Source organism: Microcebus murinus, chromosome 1, assembly GCF_040939455.1.
Source record: "Microcebus murinus isolate Inina chromosome 1, M.murinus_Inina_mat1.0, whole genome shotgun sequence".
Lineage (NCBI taxonomy): Eukaryota > Metazoa > Chordata > Mammalia > Primates > Cheirogaleidae > Microcebus > Microcebus murinus.
This window is the reverse complement of record NC_134104.1, coordinates 158,889,721-158,905,691: the sequence shown is the minus strand read 5'-3', so window position 1 is coordinate 158,905,691 and position 15,971 is coordinate 158,889,721. Positions and strand designations below refer to the sequence as shown.

Here is a 15,971-nt window from a genome sequence, read left to right as displayed (position 1 = left end):
AAAATACTGGTAAAATGATTCTAGTGTCTATCAATAATCAATGTGCTACCCAGAGTAAAGGGTAAAGATCTATAAAGGTTCATACTCTATTTAAAGTCTTCTTTTAAAAAATTTAGTTGTATGAGAGATGAGAGAACTCTCAGAAAGCACATATTTAAAATGAATATTTTTATTTAGTAGTCTTGCCATAGAGCATTCACAAAATTTGATTGCATAAACTCACTCTAATCAGCAGTGAGGACTTTTTTGAGCTAGCCTGGTATTCTGAAACTACAGTTCCTTGCTTTTACTAGACTCTATTCATACTTACCAAAACCAAAAACATTGACTTGACTAATTCACTTGAGTGGGGTGCCCATGTGTATACTTATGTGTACAAATGTAATCAGGTGGAGCCAAAGATAATGTTCTGAAATAAAATTGCCTTTAAAATATACTCCAAAAGTTAACAACTACCTGAGTAGTTAATTTTCTATCACTTCTGCAAGAAAAAAATATTTTAAAGAATTGTCTAGGCTGAGCCAGGCCAGGTGGCTCATGCCTGTAATCCTAGCATTTTGGGAGCCTGAGGTGGGAGTATTGCTTGAGGCCAGGAGTTTGAGACCAGCCTGGGCAACATAGGAAGACCCTATCTATAAAAAAATAAGATTAGCCAAGTGTGGTAGCTTACACATGTAGTCCCAGCTACTCAGGAGGCTGAGGCAGGAGGATCACTTGAGTCTAGGAGTTTGAGGCTACAGTGAACTATAATGATGCCACTGCACTCTAGCCTGGACAACATAGTGAGATCCTGTCTCTTAAAAAAAAGAATTATCCAAATCATTAAAACAAAACTAGAAATTAACACTCAATTTCTAACAAATGTAACTTTTAAAAAAAATTGATATTTACTTCTAATTATAAAAGCAATATGTGTTTATCGTAGAAAATTTGGAAACTATTAAAAAGCACAAAGAAAAAAAATTACAGCTCCCATAGTGCCATATTAATATATTTCTATATCTTTCCTTTGTTTTCATTGATACCATACTATACAATATTATTTTGTAATGTTTCTTTCACTTAATATATCATGAATGGTTGCCCACTATTTTAATGTTCAAGATATTATATTCCAAAATTTAGCCAATCTCCATTGTTGCACAGTTACATGGCTTCCATTTGCTTTTCACTTCAAACAGCAGTGGAACAAATACCTTTGCACATAAATCTGATCATCTCTCATTGTGTCTTTAGAATAACTTCTAGAAATGGAAATGTTGCATGAAGGATATGAACATTTTCAAAGATTATGATGGAAAATGTAATTTTGCAGGGATTCTTTAGAATTTTCCCTTTCTAAAAACAGTGGCTCAATTGAAATAACAAGAGTCATATTCTGTGTGGCTTCCCTATGTGGAAACAGTCCCAAAGCTGAGCTCCTAAGTACCCGATTAGCTTTCTAAATCCAAGTGTGAACTGTTCATGTTGCCATCACTGATGCAGCAGTAAGCCCGAGCTTATTCTGTCTCTGCTCGTGTGGCATCCTCTACATCTGTTCCTCTACCTTGCCAGCCAGCTGAGTATAGCACAGGAACTGGAAACCAAGCAGGTCAGTACCCAAAGTAGCTATATCCATTTCTACTTGCCTCTCCAGTTTTCTGCACATATGGTCCTCAACATACTTGTGAAACATCTCAATCTGAACATGAAAGACTGGGTGCCTCTAAGGAGTAGCTAAATACATTCAAAAGGAATAAAAAAATAATATCAAGCAACACTTCCTCTGTTGCCAGATTCCATTTTCAGAGTTTCTGTTTCATACTTTCCATCAAAAACAAGTTAGGGTTTCATAGCAAAGAGATGAATTGCTGATAATTGTGGAAGATGATTTTTTTTTAAGTTGAGACCTATACTTGACCATGGGTAATATTAATCAAGGTGCTTGTGTTATACAATTAGTAAGAAAAAATAAAGTGATGAGGCATTAGCAACAGCCTCTCTAGCCACCTACTTGAGGTCACAGCAACCTCTTCCAAGCCTAGTTAACAACCCCTCCCATGAACAGTCATCACCAGGCTATAAAGAAAGAACTTTTCCCTAAGAGACTATAACATGAACCTATTTGCATGGAACCTCCCATTAAAAGATCAGAGAATGTCAAACTAAAGTAAGGTTTTATTCATCTGTTTGGTTGTGGAAAGATTAAAAGTGTGATGTTTATTGGCAAAATAAATGTTTTTTAATCACCCACACATTTTGGTTTATTACTTATAACTATCCTTTCTGTTTATAAGTAATAATGTGTTTTGACAATACTAGCAAAACAGCAGTTGTTCTGGAGAATTTATACATAAATAACAGAATTTTTGAAGTCAAAAGCAAAACAGTGTTTAATCTGAGACCTGATCTAAATTGTCATGTTGATTTAGTTAAATAAATATATGAACTTCTAGTTCTGTCATGGAGGGTTAAGTAATATGTACTAACTTTCCTTCTTAAGACAACTAAAAACCTGGACAAAATAATGAGAAAAACATTTTTAAAACACTGAAGAGTAAACAAATGAGTGAAGAGTTGCTTGGCCAAGATCCAAAAGAAGGTGGAAACTCTTTGTAGAAGGTTACTCTTAGTCTCATCTCTCATGTTAAAGAGATGAGTCAGTCTGTCATTGAGGCTTCCATTGCCTGGAAGGTACCATGTGTGCCAGGAAGTGCTTATGACAGCCTCCCTAAGCTAGGAGATCAAAGTTAGAATCCTCCAGCCTGAGCAAGAACAAGACCTCATCTCTATTAAAAAAACAGAAAGAAATTAGCTGGACAACTAAAAAAAAAAAAAATATATATATATATATATATATATATATATATATATATATATATATATATATATATATATATTAGCCAGCATGGCAGCGCATGCCTATAGTCCTAGCAACTTGGGAGGCTGAGGCAGAAGGATTGCTTGAGCTCAGGAATTTGAGGTTGCTGTGAGCTAGGCTGATGCCATGGCACTCTAGCCCGGGGAATAGAGCAATACTCTGTCTCAAAAAAAAAAAAAAATTAGAATCCTGGGTTATAGGAGAAGAAAGAAGACTTGCTCTTCATGGGGTATATGTTTGTACCTTTTGATTTTAATATTATGTACAAAAATCACATTAAAACGAACAAAAAAAATCCAAGAATCATCAAATGCTGTGCACCAAACCAGTTAGTAAGAACAATAAATTATTCATTCCTTAAAGTCACATGGCACACTTCACTTTTTAAAAATATAAAGATCAATGTTATCTTGAGATCTATAAACATAGTAATACAATATACATAGTGTTATACTCTATATTCAGAGATCTAAAGATAGGGCTTAGAAAGTAACACATATTTTGGTACTGTAGAATATAATTCTAAAAATATTAAAAATTTGCTTTTAGTGATCAATGCCCCAAAAGGCAATCAAAACCTAAATCTCTGATAGTTTAACTTTAAAAATCTGGACCAGTATTCCATTCCAACTACCACTATAACAGTATACATTACAGTTACCAGGATTGCTAAAAATGGATCATGAGTTTAAAAGGTTAGAAATTACAATTAGAATAGTATTTATCTTTCTGCAATGGAACCACAAGGTTGAGTCTAGATATTCCTTATTCATTTAAAGATAAGAGTGTTTAAATTTAACCACAGAAGCTCACTAATGAAACTGATCATGTAATTAAATTTGTGACATACTTTAAAGACTGTAGAAGAAATCCCAAACTGTTTATCCAACCAAATTCTCTCAGGAAGATTGAACTGTAAATTTTTATGAACATTCTTCCATTTTGATACAGAAAATGAGTTCATGTAGTTTAAGAAAATGCCTTGTAGAGTAATACAACCATCACTTGAGGTTGAAGGGATGAGGTGGCTATTGGCTCAAAAAATGCTGATTTGTGCAGCCATGTCCAGTCTGAGGCTACATAACTCACAAGAAACAGAAAAAAAAATTGCTGTGAAAAGCAACAATAAGATTATAAGACAGAAAAATGAAACAAAGGGTTAAGATTTCTAAGCCCAGATAAAATAAATACAAAGGCAATAACTGTAAGAACAAACAAATAAAAGGTTAATCAAGAATATAAATGCTCAAACTTTTTAAACAGGGTGGAAGAATAAAAAAATAAAAAAAATAAAAAAAAAAGAATATAAATGCCATCTGTTTTCCAAGTTTTCTAAAGGCAATATCGAGGACATCTTATTGTTTTGATGTAACCCAGAATGCCTTCACTAACTTGCAGTAAACACCACCCCTCTCCAAATCCCAAGCCTTCTAGCTTAAATGGGATTGATTCTAGCTCCAGTTGCAGAGGTAGCTGTCATTCAGAATGGCCCATGCCTCTGGTGAAGGGATTGGTGCAGAGATGGGAAGATAATCCACTTAGAGATGCTCAGGGGAATCTTGCTGAAGTGTCTAGAAAAGAAAAACTGGGCAGCTTTGCAACTTTGAGAAAGCTGAGATACACTCTCCAGAAACCACGTTTAGTATCATGCTGGATTATATCCTATTTCAATACTTCTGCTTATGTGTGGTGGGGCAGTATAGCACAGAGGCTAAGAGAACAAACTATAGAGCCATGCTCTTGATCCTAATCTCAGCTCTGCTTCTTACCAGCCTGTGTGACATTGAGCAAGTCACTTGAACTCTCTATCAGTTTCCTCACCTGTAAAATAGGAATAATACAACTCAATACGGTTGAGATTTAAATGAATTAATACATGAAAAGCAATCAGAACATTGGCTGGCACAGGGTAAGTACTATATAAATGTTAGCTATTATTATTGTTGTTGTTATGAGGATTAAATGAATAAATGGAAAGTGCTTATAACAGTGCCTGACACATAATAAGCCCTATATACATATTATCCATTATTAAAACTATTGATTCATTCACCCATTTAACAAATATTTATTAAATGCCTTTCTATGCTAGGCCAATGTCTTCTAGCCAAGCAGTGTCCAACAGAAATGTAAAGTGAACCATAAATGTGAGCCAGGTATATAACTTTAAATTTTCTGGTAGTCACATTAAAAAGAAAAAGGTAAAATTGCTTTTAGTAAAATATTTTAATATAATATCCAAAATATCATTTCAACATGCCATCAATATAAAAAACTTGAGATATATTACATTCTTTTTTTAATTCTAAATCATTGTGATCTGGCATGTATTTTGTACAGTATATCTCAGTTCAAACTAGCCATATTTGGCCGGGCATGGTGGCTCATGGCCTGTAACCACAGAGGGGGGATCACTTGAGGTCAAGAGTTTGCGACCAGCTTGGGGAATAACAAGACCCCTGTCTCTACAAAGAAACTAAAAACATTAGGTGGGCATGGTAGCTCACGCCTGTAGTCCCAGCTACTTGAAAGGCTAAGGCAGGAGGATCCCTCGAGCCCAGGTGTTGGAGGTTGCAGTGAGCTATCATGATGCCACTGCACTCTAGCCCTGGCAATAGAGACCTTATTTCAAAAAAGAAAGACTAGCCATATTGCCACATTTCAAGTGCTCAATAGCTACATGTGGCTAATGGCTAACTCCAAACTTTAAAGAAAGTTAAGGAAAGAGGGGAAATGTTATCTTTGTCCTCTACCCTATCTTGTTACTAATTATATAATTTTTTTCAATTTACAAAGTCCTTTCACATTTGTTATTTTATTTGATAGAAACATGCCTTGCTTTGAAAGACAGATTAGTTTTAACAGGTAGAGAAAGTTTCAGTTAAGAGGAAACACATGAGCAGAGGAAACAAGGCAGGAAAACAAGGGATCTATTAGGGAATTAGAAGTCAGAGAGCAAAATCTAAGATCAATCAGGAAAGCTCTCAGTGCCAGATCAGAGACGCTGGATGTTTTTTGGCAGGTGAAGGGGTGAAACTGAAGGTTTTTCCTCTTGTAGAAAAGAAACAAGATTGGTTTCAACTAGCAGTTGAATACAGCATGAAATAGAGTGTGGTGAAGCTAGAGGAAACTCAGTAGGAAATCACTGCATTAAATCTCAGGAAGAAATGAACAATAGGAAATCACTTAATTTCAGTGCCTGAAAGTTTTTAGCCAAAGGAATGAAAAACTGCACGAGGATGGTAAAGGTGGAACCTGGGATTTCAGTTAGAAGGCAACTAGGGTGGATCATGTGAGAAATGATGGTGGCATGGTCTAGGAAAAATTAATGATTCCCCTAATATTTTTGCAAAAATGATCCTCTATGGTTATGCTGCAAAAATCTCAAATGAGGCGAAGGATGTTTTCTTGTCCTATTCACTTTTCTGTGGAAAAATGCTCCCCCCAAATCAACATGAAACCAAATCTTTCTCAATTCTAGATATTAGAACATAAAAACTTGACCAACATTGTTAGATATAAAATATAACTTTTTCCAAAATGTAATTTTCATTTTGGGGAAGGTAATTAGGAATCTTTCCAAGAGGACATGGCTTGAGAATTGAAAAAGGAAAGGAAACAGCCATTATTAAGACTCCATGCAGGCCGGGCACGGTGGCTCACGCTTGTAATCCTAGCACTCTGGGTGGCCGATGCGGGCAGATTGCTCGAGGTCAGGAGTTCGAAACCCGCCTGAGCAAGAGTGAGACCCCGTCTCTACTATAAATAGAAAGAAATTAATTGGCCAACTAAAAATATATAGAAAAAATTAGCCGGGCATGGTGGCGCATGCCTGTAGTCCCAGCTACTCGGGAGGCTGAGGCAGGAGGATCGCTTGAGCCCAGGAGTTTGAGGTTGCTGTGAGCTAGGCTGTGCAACAAAGGAGACTCTGTCTCAAAAAAAAAACAAAAAAACAAAAAACTCCATGCAGAAAGTCCTTGTGACAGGAATGAAATAGCCATGTTCAAGGAACAGAAGGAGCCCAGTGGGCTGAAGCAGAGTAAATAAATATCCATGGTATGTGGTCCATATTTAGTGAGTGCCCCAGACGTGTCTTCTATTCATCTGTTACCTCCACAATGTTGATAAGCAGTAGCCATCAATAACAAGCAGAGAAAAGTCTTGACCTACAGTTAAACTTATTTGTCAGTTGCTTCACAAGAGCTAAGAAAACCCCACTTGTGGTGAACACAGAGCAGATATAACATTTTAAAAGAGAATGAGGGGAGGCTGAGGGAGGAGGATTGCTTGCAGTCAGGAGTTCAAGGCCAGCTTGAACAAGAGCAAGACCCCCCCCTCTCTTCTAAAAATAGAAAAACTTAGCCCTGGCATGGTGGCGCATGCCTGTAGTCCCAGCTACTTGGGAGGCTGAGGCAGGAGGATCGCTTGAGCCCTGGAGTTTGAGGTTGTTGTGACCTAGGCTGATGCCAGGGCACTGTAGCCCCGGGAACAGAGCCATTCTCTGTCTCAAAAAAAAAAAAAAAAAAGAGTATGAATATATCCAGGGGGAGCCTGGCAGTATATTCCCTAAAGCGTGACTATCAAGTTCCTTACGTAGGCCGGGCGTGGTGCCTCACGCCTGTAATCCTAGCACTCTGGGAGGCCAAAGGGGACAGATCACTCAAGGTCAGTCAGGAGTTCAAGACCAGCCTGAGCAAGAGTGAGACACCATCTCTACTATAAATAGAAATTAATTGGCCAACTAAAAATATATAGAAAAAATTAGCCGGGCATCATGGTGCATATCTGTAGTCCCAGCTACTTGGGAGGCTGAGGCAGGAGGATCGCTTGAGCCCTGGAGTTTGAGGTTGCTGTGAGCTAGGCTGACGCCAGGGCACTTTAGTCCGGGCAACACAGTGAGACTCTGTCTCAGAAAAAAAAAAAAAGTTCCTTACGTATAGTCACCACTCAGGGCACTTCCCTCCTACCAAATCTCACAATCTCCACCACCTCAACTATCAACACATCTGGAAAATTCTGAGGAACTTCCTCCAGTCCGCAGTTCTCCAAGAAACTTCACACGTGGCAGCCTTGTCTTCTCCAACCCTGAGCCAATCAATCAACTAGCAAGCCGCCCCGCCTCACGGGGCAGTGCCGACACCCCTCGCTCAAATCCGAGAGGAGACAGGAAACGGCGGGCCTACCGCAAAACTCCGAAGCGTCACATCCGGTGGCCTGCTCTGCAGCCTCCGCCTTACTGGAAGTCGCTGGCCTGACGAAACAAAAATGCCCCTTGGGGGCGTGTCTCTTCCACAAGCCAATGGACTTTGCCCACCTCCCTCCTCTGTCAACGCTTTGCCTAAACTTGGCCTGTGACGTTCGAAAGGCGGGGCGCGGAGACGGGTACGGAAGCCGAGCGGGGCCAAGCTCCCTAGTCGCTGGGAAGCAAGGAAAGGGGGCAAGATGGTTTACATCTCGAATGGTGAGTTGGAGGGGCTGCGGTGGCGACTGCTGACCTGGAAGCCCACCCCGGGTTTCTTCCGTCCTCGCTTGCTGGGCCCGGCACAGCTTCCCCAGGCTTAGCGTCCCGAGGCCGGGCGGAGTCGGATGCGAAATCGCCCCGGCTTGCGGCGCGTCAGCAGATGGTGGCTGAGCCGGCGGTCGGGCACTGAGGCCCCTTGTCGAGGACCAGCCGGGGTTCCCGCCGGCCTCGAGCTGAGGGCCCTAGTCCTGCAAGCTTCTGACTCGGGGCTTGTGAAAGTGGTCTTTCCTTTCGGGCGTCGGCATCCTTAACTAATAAAGACAACGACGTTGACACCATATGCGTAGCGCTTGCGCCTTGCGCTCTGTTACGGCGTTATTTGCTTATCTGATTCAATCTTTTTAACAGTCTTGTTCAGGTAATATTTTATTATCCCTGTTTTACGGATGGAGACTCTTAAGGCGCAGGTAGAGTAAATGGCTTGCCCAGGATCACAAAGATGATAGATAGGTGAAAGACAATGGCTGAATAGGGATTTGAACCCCGGGAAGGCTGGCGTCAGCATGCTTATCAACTATTCTGCCTCTTTCTATGACGTTTAAAAAGACTGAGCCTACCTAGCATGATAGAGAAGAGCTTCGGATAGGCTTTTTCTTCGGGAGAGGGTAACTAGTCATACAAGCAACTTTGCGCCCAAATCTTAAGGGGCCCGGGAACTACCATTCCTTCCTAGGAGCAAGTTGATCGTTGCCGGAATAGAGAATCTGAAAGCGACTTAATTCTACGGTTCTATAAAAAAAAAATGACGGGAAAGGAAAGACACGATATGATTAGGTCAGATCAGTGTGAGAACTGCCTGCCCACCTATTTGACTCAGAAGAAATCCCTTGGTGGAATCTTAGCTGGTAGTCCTTGCATCACTGGAACTAGGTCTTGGTTCTAGTTGAATCATCTATTTATCTTCAGAGATGCGTGAGTTAGGGAGAAGTCTTATGGCTGAGTGCACTTTGCATTTCTTTGCTGCTTTCAAAATCTCCCCTCCCATCTCCCACTTAAAAATCTTTAAAACAGGTAGGTTAATGGACACTAAAGAAAAGCATCAGTTTCATCTTGGTTTAGGGCACTGTCAGACTTTATTATATTCTTTGTGATTAAGGCTAGAAGCTTCTATTTATGCATTGTTGAATAGTTCCTTATATTTGTGGTATATCATATAGTGTTTGCATTATCTTATTTGATTCACATAAATAGCCAGTTAGGACCTTTTAGGTCACTTTTATAGTTGAGAAATGCAGCTGCATTCAAGCACCTTATTTCCCTCTGGGTATATGGGGAGGAGGTCCTGCCCTCAGAAACTAGAAGGGAAAGTGCAAAAAGGAAGAGAGAATGATAGAATCACAAAGGAGGAATTGGTGGGTTCCAATTAGATCTGTGTTCTTGGAAGGACTGTATTTATCAGCACTTAATAATTGACAAAATATTTCTCTGACAGATGACTTTTCCCCCCAAACAATCCTATATGATGGCTAATCCTGGAATACTTTTTCTCAGAGAAGGAACTCATCCCAGCCAATGAAGCAGAGCTAGTGAGAGGCAGAATCAAGCCTATCACATACCCTTTGACTTTGTGTAGCCATTTTTTTTACAGTAGCTCAGTGACAGCATAGGTCAAGTGGATACCTGAAAGTAAGGTGGTCAAGTAAAGAGGAAAAGTAAACCCTAGTGGAGGGGTGGAAGTGAGTGGGGTGAAGCCCTTGGGATAATGGAGAGGAGAGGTGGTTAACAGCTGTTCTTCCCCCAAAATATTCTGACCTATTGATTTGCAGGGGTGAAACTCTAGTGTACTAATTTCTCATTTTGTAGCTTCTATTAAAGTGTTGTGAAAAATAGATACAGTTTTGCTTAAGATAAAGTTCGAATCAATTATTAAAATCAAGAACATCCATGTTCATAGCGGCATTATTCACAATAGACAAAAAGTGTAAGCAACCCAAATGTTCATTGATAGATATGAGTGGATAAACAAAATATGTATATTACAAAGCAATATTATTCAGTCTTAAAAAGAGGAAGGAAATTTTGACCCAACACATGCTAAATGAAATAGGCTGGTCACAAAAGAAAAGTTGAATGATTCCTCTCTTATGAGGTTCCGAGAGTAGTCAAATTCTTTGAGACAGAAAGAAAAATGGTCGTTGCCAGGGGCTGGGCAGAGGAGGTAATGAGGAGTCAGAGTTTAATGAGTATAGAGTTTCAGCCGGGGAAGATGAACACATTCTAGAGGGAGGATGGTGATGTTTGTACAATGTGAATATACTTAATGCTATGTATATATTACAAATAAAAAAGAGAAAGTACTTGAATAGAATGAAGTTACCCACTAAAATTACAAACTGTAGGCAGACATTTGACATATTAAAGAAATGCCCCGAACATTGTGGCTCATGCCTGTAATCCTAGCACTCTGGGAGGCCGAGGCGGGAGGATTGCTCAAGGTCAAGAGTTGGAGAGCAGCTTGAGCAAGAATGAGACCCTGTCTCAACTAAAAATAAAAAGAAATTAGCTGGACAACTAAAAATATATAGAAAAAATTAGCCAGGCATGGTGGCGCATGCCTGTAGACTCAGCTACTCGGGAGGCTGAGGCAGAAGGATTGGTTGAGCCCAGGAGTTTGAGGTTGCTGTGAGCTAGGCTGATGCCCGGGCAACAGACTGAGACTGTCTCAAAAAAAAAATAATAATAATAATAATAATGTCCCTACATTATGGAGCTTTGCTTCTCTAAACCTTCCTTAGAATGATGATCACATAGTAGATTTCTCCTGGTGTTGACCATTTGGAACACTGGACAAGTTGAAACCCCAGTATCATTAAATGTACTGTCTCTTGGGTCAGGGATTTATAGCACTCACTAAAGTTTCTTTGTTCTTATCTGTAGGACAAGTGTTGGACAGCCGGAGTCAGTCTCCATGGAGATTATCTTTGATAACAGATTTCTTCTGGGGAATAGCTGAGTTTGTGGTTTTGTTGTAAGTATGGCAGTGCTGTCACCTGCCTTGATATTTAAGTTGATTGAAGAATGTTGGGTACATTATGTTGAGTATCTTAAATAAGCTCACCTTTTCCTAAAGCAGTTTTTAATGCCAATTTTTAAAATAGCTTTTACAAGGGGAAATTAAGACTTGTTTAGAGGTAAAGCTGCTACCCAACATTTTATGAATATGTCTGTTGGGTTGGTAAGCTTTAGCATGTCTTCACAGTGGTGGTAACCATTTCAACCTGTAGCCAGGCCTGTCCATTCTAATGCCAAAAGACTGCATATCACTTTCTATTCCTGGTTTATGTGTGTTTGTCCATACAACTTTTATTCCATATTATACAACAGCTAAATAAGGAGAATTATATCTTGATTTTAAAAATCTCCTAAGTAGTAAACTTTTTTTAAATGAAGGGTTAGAGTTAATACAGAGGAGAACAAAATGTAAATGCCCCCATAATTTTGAGTAGTTCTTAACTAAGTGCATTTTTGGTCTTTCACATGTTTGTTTTAGGAAAATTGTTCAACAGCTAACAAGTCTTTCTCATGCAAAGTTTGAATATATATTTGAATGTCTCATGGTCAGAGAACTTCAAGGATGTAAAGATGTGGGAAACAGTCCCTTTCTTCATTGACATTACTCAACATAAATATCTTCATATTGCAAGGAGTACAGAGTGGGTGTGATTATGGGAGGTGGACATCAGGGAAAGTTTTTCCATGTGGAAGAAACCATATGAAGGATGGCATAGAAGTTTGAATATGAGTCTGTGGTCTTTATGGTTAATTTGGTTGTAGCTGTGGTTTAGAAAGTTTAATTTTATGGCTGCAGGTAGCATAAATTGGATGAGTAGAATATAAAATGTAAGAGATGCTTCCATAGAAAAATACAAGAGAGGTCCTAAGTTAAGTTACTCAATACAAAACTTATTTAAAGTCTTATAAATTTCACTATTTCATATTGTTTATAGAAATACTGTTTAAACTTAGTTAAATCCTTCCCCATCCACAAATAAATTCCATTTAAATAGATTCCCAGAAGCCCTGTGCCTCTGCCACATCACCCTCAGCCCCTCCCTCCCCAGAATAATGTTAGATAGGCTGTTGGCAGGGGCAATGAATGTGAGATACTGTAAAAACAGACTCTGGAACCTGACAGCTGATTTAGAGTGGAGGACGGTCAAGGATGACTCAGGCTTCATGTGTGTCTAGAGGAGTTATTAGCAAATAAGAAATACAGGAAGGGTGGATTTGACACACAGCATAGCACACTGATTAGGCACATGCTTAAGCTAGATAGTATTGTCCAGTTGGCTGTAAGAAATGTGGGTTTGGAGCTAAGTCTGTTTTCTGCCCCTTGTTTCAGTTTCAAAACTCTGCTTCAGCAAGATGTGAAAAAAAGAAGAGGCTATGGAAACTCATCTGATTCCAGATATGATGATGGAAGAGGGTATAGCTTTTTTATTGATAATAGTTGTTTTTACCCCTTTGCCTATTTTAATTAAATTAGGTAATTTAGATAGATCAATATAATTGATGGAAATTAACAGTTTAAATCCCATTCACAAAATTAAAACTCAAGTTGCTTCTGATAATCAGAGTTAATCTGGCAAAGCTAAAATATACATTAACTATTGTATAGTAAAAGTCTAAGAGGACGAAAACAGCATTAAAATCTAGAAATTTCACTTTAGAATCAGGATTTTCAGCTGGGCATTTACAGGAGGTGCCATTCAGTTCCTCACAATCCTTTCTTGACTCAGTTTCCTCAAGTGTGTTAGGTGTCTGGTTCCTATAAATGTTTGAATTTTTTGACTCCTGACCTAAATGGTAGTTCCTATTTTTAGTAATGTTTTAGGGACATACGCATGTTGAAAAAGAAAAGGGTCTGGGTTAGTGTTTAAAAGGAAGCAACTGAAGTTGTGTTTACTAAACAGTAGATATTAACTTTTTCTTTTATTAGTCCACCAGGAAACCCTCCCCGAAGAATGGGTCGAATCAATCATCTGCGTGGCCCCAGTCCTCCTCCAATGGCTGGTGGATGAGGAAGGTAACTTAAAATCTGAAATTATTTTGTAGGATTTTATTTACTTTTTATTTTTTAATTTAAAATTTTTTTGCCCACACAGAACTAGGAGGGTTTTGTTTTGAAAACACTTCTTTAGGAAAACAGAAGTTGCCCAACATGTATAATTATTCAGATATTATACTTTGGAAAAATACTTACTTCACCCTTGAAAAATTCATTGGCTTTCTTATCAAAATGTCTTTTGAAGGAGATTTTATAACATGTAATGTGTTGGGCTTTTCACAGAGATCCAAATTAATAACTAATAACCATTATAATGTTTTCTAGGTAAATGTCTGCTCTAAGAAGCAGACAACAGGACGTGCACATTCATAGCAGAAGGAAACCATCAGGAAACGGAGGGCTGACCACGCTGGACCAGTAGATGAATGTGTACGTCTAAACAAGGATTGCTCTGTGTCTTCACAGATGAATGAGGTCATGCTGGGAATTCCCTCTGCAGGGAACTGGCCTGACTGACATGCGGTTCTATAAATGCACATGTTTGTCTCTATCTTTTTTGTATAGTTTATTAAAGTATTAATAGTTTTAATAAGTAAATATTTTTAGGTTGCAAAACTGACTCCTCATCTATTTTTTTTTTCTTGCCACTAAGGGCTCTGTTGAGGAATTGCCCAAAGCATGCGTGGCCCTCACTGGGACTCAGAGCCGAGGCCAGGTGGACATGGGGAGGGGTGACCGGGAGGGGACCAGGAAAGGAAGGGTGTCTGCTGTTTTCCCTGTTGACATTTAATTTGGGAATGAGATGCCAAGGGATGTGACTGCTGTGCTCAATGGCGGTGGCTGGAGTTCTCTGTGCAGAGGACAGACAAAAGCCCTGGGGATCATTGCCTAGACCCCCGCGCCCCAAGGCTCCTGCCCTCTCTGGCTGGGACACTCGGTTTCCCTCTGGGTGTGACCAAGGAGATGGGGAGGAGAGCCATTCCTCATCTTTATATAATTAAATCACAAACTCTGAATCTGAAGGAAAGAAAAGGCTGTGCATTCAGTACTATTTAATTTCTTTTCTTTTTTTTTTTTTGAGACCGAGTCTCACTCTGTTGTGGCGTCAGCCGAGCTCACAGCAAACTCCTGGGCTCAAGCAATTCTCCTGCCTCAGCCTCCTGAGTAGCTGGGACTACTGGCATGTGCCACCATGCCTGGCTAATTTTTTCTATATATATTTTTAGTTGGCCAATTAATTTCTTTCTATTTATAGTAGAGGCGGGGTCTCGCTCTTGCTCAGGCTGAGTACTATTTAATTTCTCAAATAATGTTTATTGTTATTTTGTTCTCATTTATAAATAAATCACATTGTATTTATTTCAGTAGTATGCATAAATCTGTTCTCTAATTAATTTTTTATCTTTATCTTATGAATCTTTAATACATCATATATGATCTACCAATTATAATTATCAGGGTATTTATAAAGCCATCACCAACAAAACTGAACTACAAAATAAAGATTTGCTAGGTAGTCTTTAAAATTGTGGACTTCAATGCTATCTTGACGAATTTGAATTCTATGCCTTTAAGATACTGTCTATTGGCTTTAACCCTCATCTGAATACTGCTAACTTTCACATTTTGTCACTAGAGTAGAAGTTCTATGAGATTAGAGATTTTGTCTTCTTTACCCCAATCCTTTGAACAATGACTTCATGTAACAGGCACAGAAATACTTATTGGAAAAATGAATAATACAGATAATTCTACTTCTGTATTTAACAAGCTTTGAAACCAAAGTATTCAGGTGAAAGCTTTTTTATATCTATTTATCAGTATTTATTCAACTGTTTGTCAGAAAGTGGGGATGTAGTGCCGTGCCGTAAGACACTGGTGTCCAAAGATAAGGAAACAAGCAATTTTAACACAAGTTTTAGGGTGAGGATAACAGTTCCTTGGCCACTCAATTCTGTCAGACATTTTACACATTTTAAATTCTGACGGAGAAAGGTAGATAGATGATATTTGCATTATACAGATACCAGGGCTCAGTAAAGTTGAATGGCTTCCCTGATTATATGGACAGTGACTGGCACAGTCATTCTGTTAAACCTCCACCTTACTAGCTGGGGTGACCATAGTAGATTCTCAGTAGGTGGTGGCTTAGTGTTATTGGTGGCTTCTCTGAGCATGTGACCCATGATCCTCTTCTGTCTCCCAGGATTGCTGCTACAGGACTCATTCCTTAAGGCTTATTCTGGAGTTCTGGTTACATTTGACATTTAGCTGTCTCACTCTACACTTCAAGTAGACCACTGTAGTGCAGAACATAGCCTCTTGAGTAGCTCGTGTTCAGATCTTGCCTTTGTTATTCAATAGCTTATGCTCTTGACTGATGTCATTTTATTCCAGTTTACTCACCTGTAAAATGGGAATTAAATTCCTGCCTCAAAGGATTCTTTACTCAGCAGTACTTAACAAAAATGTGATTATCAGGCACCTACCATGTGCTGAAGATCACAGTTGCAAGACAAAATCTCCCTTCCCATGAAGCTTACATTCTAGTGTGGGAGACAGTAAGTGAGCAGGCAAAATAA

The 15,971-nt window shown here is 39.0% G+C and overlaps 1 protein-coding gene across 1 annotated transcript; it reads left to right on the top strand.

Moving 5' to 3' along the window:
- Positions 1-8,092: 8,092 nt before the first annotated feature.
- SELENOK (selenoprotein K) lies at positions 8,093-13,411 on the top strand. The gene is made up of 4 exons (XM_020280384.2): positions 8,093-8,321; positions 11,259-11,349; positions 12,724-12,807; positions 13,321-13,411. The coding sequence occupies exons 1-4, from the start codon at positions 8,303-8,305 to the stop codon at positions 13,409-13,411; spliced, it is 285 nt and encodes a 94-aa protein (XP_020135973.1). The 5' UTR covers positions 8,093-8,302.
- Positions 13,412-15,971: the final 2,560 nt, after the last annotated feature.